The sequence below is a fragment of the Capsicum annuum genome, unplaced genomic scaffold (assembly GCF_002878395.1).
Source record: "Capsicum annuum cultivar UCD-10X-F1 unplaced genomic scaffold, UCD10Xv1.1 ctg81586, whole genome shotgun sequence".
Lineage (NCBI taxonomy): Eukaryota > Viridiplantae > Streptophyta > Magnoliopsida > Solanales > Solanaceae > Capsicum > Capsicum annuum.
The window spans coordinates 1-3,706 of NW_025892317.1; the positions used below are offsets into that span (position 1 = coordinate 1).

The 3,706-nt window shown below is 31.4% G+C and overlaps 1 protein-coding gene across 1 annotated transcript; it reads left to right on the forward strand.

Moving 5' to 3' along the window:
- Nucleotides 1-2,961: 2,961 nt before the first annotated feature.
- Nucleotides 2,962-3,701, forward strand: LOC124895370 (chalcone synthase J-like; the record flags this gene model as incomplete). The annotated part of the gene is made up of 2 exons (XM_047405806.1): nucleotides 2,962-3,201; nucleotides 3,481-3,701. Coding segments are annotated over exons 1-2 (381 nt in total), but the record flags the coding sequence as incomplete, so codon positions are not given.
- Nucleotides 3,702-3,706: the final 5 nt, after the last annotated feature.

The following is a 3,706-nucleotide window of genomic DNA, read 5'->3' on the forward strand; positions in this document are numbered from 1 at the left end:
TAATACATAAATATGACCCTAAACTTGACACCAAATTATAACATTGACCTTAAACTTTGGCAGTGCACAAGTAGGCCCTTTGACTATACAAAACATGAACAAATAAATACTTTGATTTTGCAGCTTACACGCGTGTAACTCACTTGCGCCTACGTAGATTAGTCATCCACTCAAAAAACCCTTCAATTCTAACTTCGACGCGCGTGTTTTTTGAGTGGATACACGTATTTTACCACGTAGGATTGGAGTGTTTATTTGTTCAGGTTTTGTATAGTTAAAGGGTCTACTTGTGCACTGACAAAGTTTAAGATCAATGTTATAATTTGGTGTCAAGTTTAGGGTCATATTTATGTATAAGCCTTTAATTTTATACAAGTTTTAGTGTCTATTTATTCATATCCAAAGTTGGAGATTACAGATGTGAGCTAAGGCAAAGTTAAATGGCATGCTGATATATTATGCCTAAAAAAATATAGAGAATAGAATTGGTGAAAAAATACGTCGTTTATATTTGATTAAAATTATTTTTTACGTATATATATATTGATGATGAACTCCCTTCGACTTCTTCACATATATACTTTTCATTTTTCGAACCCTTTAACAAAATTTTTAGCTCCGCCACAAATCCACATACTTTAATGTGCCATTGAAAAGCATTATAGCCTGAAATCAACAAATATGCAGGTACTCCAACTCCCTGTGCCAACCCTAATCTCATTAATTTATATATTAAACTTGCAATCAAATATGTGCAACTTCATTCATTGTTAGATTAAAAAAAGAGATAATATATAAATATGACTCTAAACTTGACACCGAATTATAATTTTGACCTAAAACTTTGACGGTGCACAAATATGACCTTTAACTATTCAAAACTGCACAAATATGACCTCCGATCCTACGTGGCAAAACGCGTGTTCGACACGCAAAACTGGGTGCGTCCAGCTTAAAATCTAAGGGCATAATACATAAATATGACCCAAAAATTTACACCAAATTATAAATTTGACCTTAAACTTTGACAGTGCACAAATATGACCTTTAACTATTCAAAACTGTACAAATATGACCTTTAAATGACTTTTCACTATTATTTTTTCATTATGTTCGGCTCAAAGATTAAAATGGCATCTAATTTGTTTTGTCATTGCGGAAAAAGAGCAATATTGAAGATTTATTAATTAGGTGGGTCAGCCTCATAAGAAAAAATCATGCGGGTATGTATATATATTAAAAAGAAGAGGGTGAATTTAAGTTATATAATATATCTAACTATAATTTATTTAAATAGTAAATTAAAGATGAAACTATACTTATAATAAAAAAATTATAGTTTTAATAAAACGTTATTAAGTATAGTAGTAGTAGTAGTATATTAAATTAATGTTATCAAATTAACATTATTAAAATGTTATTAATTTAACGTTATTAAAACGCTATTAAATTAATGATGGGGCGGACCTATGTGGTTGACATGGGATTCACCCGAACTCCCTCGGAAAAACAATTACATTGTATATATAAGGTTAAAAATCAATATTTATGTACGTATATTAATGTTGAACCACATTAAACAAGACACTTAGATAGCCCAGTGATATTATTTGCTCTTCTTGGGTGCTTCCTTCAGCCTACTGTGCGGGTTCGATCCCTAAATAAATAAAATTATAATAATAATAATAATAATAATAATAATAATAATAAAATGACGTCGTTTAGCACAAAAAATAAAACTTTGACAGTGCAAAAATATGACCTTTAACTATTCAAAACTGCACAAATTTGACCTCCCTCCAAGTCAGCCCTTTCAACGATATGGCACCGTGTGATTGGATTACCTTTCCACATAGGCGCGAGTGAAACTCACGCATAGGGTTTCAAAATCGGAGGTCATATTTGTTCAGGTTTTGAATAATTAAAGGTCCTATTTGTGCACTATCAAAGTTTAAGATCAAAGTTATAATTTGATATCAAGTTTAGGGTCATATTTATGTATTATCTCTTAAAAAAAGCATACTACATGTACTTTAACTTTGCTTCAGTATGTATCTATGTTATTCAATTTTGGCTATGTATAAATAGGGACTTAAACTTATATAAAATTAAATAAGTAGACATACACATTTTATGTATCGTCCTACGTGATCAATTAATATCCTATGTAGCATCCTACGTGTATTATGTACGTAGGACGCATGTGTTACTTGCTTAATTTTGGCATAATACATAGATATAATCCTAAACTTTACACCAAATTATAACATTGACTTTAAACTTTGACAGTGCACAAGTAGGCCCTTTAACTATACAAAATCTGAACAAATAAATACTTTGATTTTACAGCTTACACGCGTGTACCTCACTTGCGCCTACGTGGATTAGTCATCCACTCAAAAAAACCTTCAATTATAACTCGGACGCACGTGATTTTTGAGTGTATACACTCATTTTGCTACATAGAATTGAAATGTTTATTTGTTCAGGTTTTTTATTGTTAAAGGGCCTACTTGTGCACTGACAAAGTTTAAGGTCAATGTTATAATTTGGTGTCAAGTTTAGGGTCATATTAGTCTTTAATTTTATACAAGTTTTAATATCTACTTATTTATATATCCAAAGTTGAAGATTACAGATGTGAGCTAAGACTAAGTTAAATGGCATGCTGATATATTATGCCTAAAAAAATATAGAGAATAGAATCACGTTTAAGGCGTGTCAAAGATAGTATTCTTAAGAAAATACTAATAAAAATTAGCAATAGACAAACTTTTGTGTCTAAATAGTAAAATCTGTCATTAATTTAGTTAGCAATAAATTCGGAACGTAGGTCCAAAAAAGCTAACAAATTTATATCATGCGCCAAATAAAATATAAACGTGTCGTATACAAATAATATATGTTATTATATGATATTTTAAGTCTATATATATCTAAACCATGCAATCAAAGTGAATTAACAAATAATATAATATATATAGCAAGTAAGTAACAAGGTTCTCCTAAGCTTCGCTCTTCTACTTCTATTAATAATAGCCATGGTGACAGTCGAGGAGATTCTCCGGGTCCAACGGGCCGAGGGAGCGGCCGCTGTCTTGGCCATCGGAACAGCCACTCCTCATAATGGTGTTGATCAAAGCACCTATCCTGACTATTTTTTCCGTGTCACTAATAACGAGCATAAGACGGAGCGCATGTGTAAGATAAATTAGAGAATTTGATTAAGCTTATAAACACTTATTTTAGACTTATTTACGTGTTTCGTACACATCAAAAGTGCTTATAAATCAAACATTTATGATTAAATATATACAAAAACTAAATTCTACGTAACTTTATGATTAACTAGAACTTGAGTCACTATATATAGAATACATGAAATTTAAACTTTAATTTAGACCTTATTTGCATGCACCTTTAGTGATGTTGGTGGTGCAGCAATATATTGATTTACATTTAATTTTCATATGTTTATAGGTGATGGATCAGTGATTAAGAAGAGGTACATACACTTAACAGAAGAAATCTTGAAAGAGAATCCTAATATTTGTGAACACAATGCACCTTCCTTTAATGCTAGGCAAGACATTGTGGTGGTTGAAGTGCCAAAACTTGGCAAGGAGGCAGCCCAAAAAGCCATCAATGAATGGGGCCAACCAAAATCCAAGATTACCCATTTAGTCTTTTGCACCACTAGTGGTGT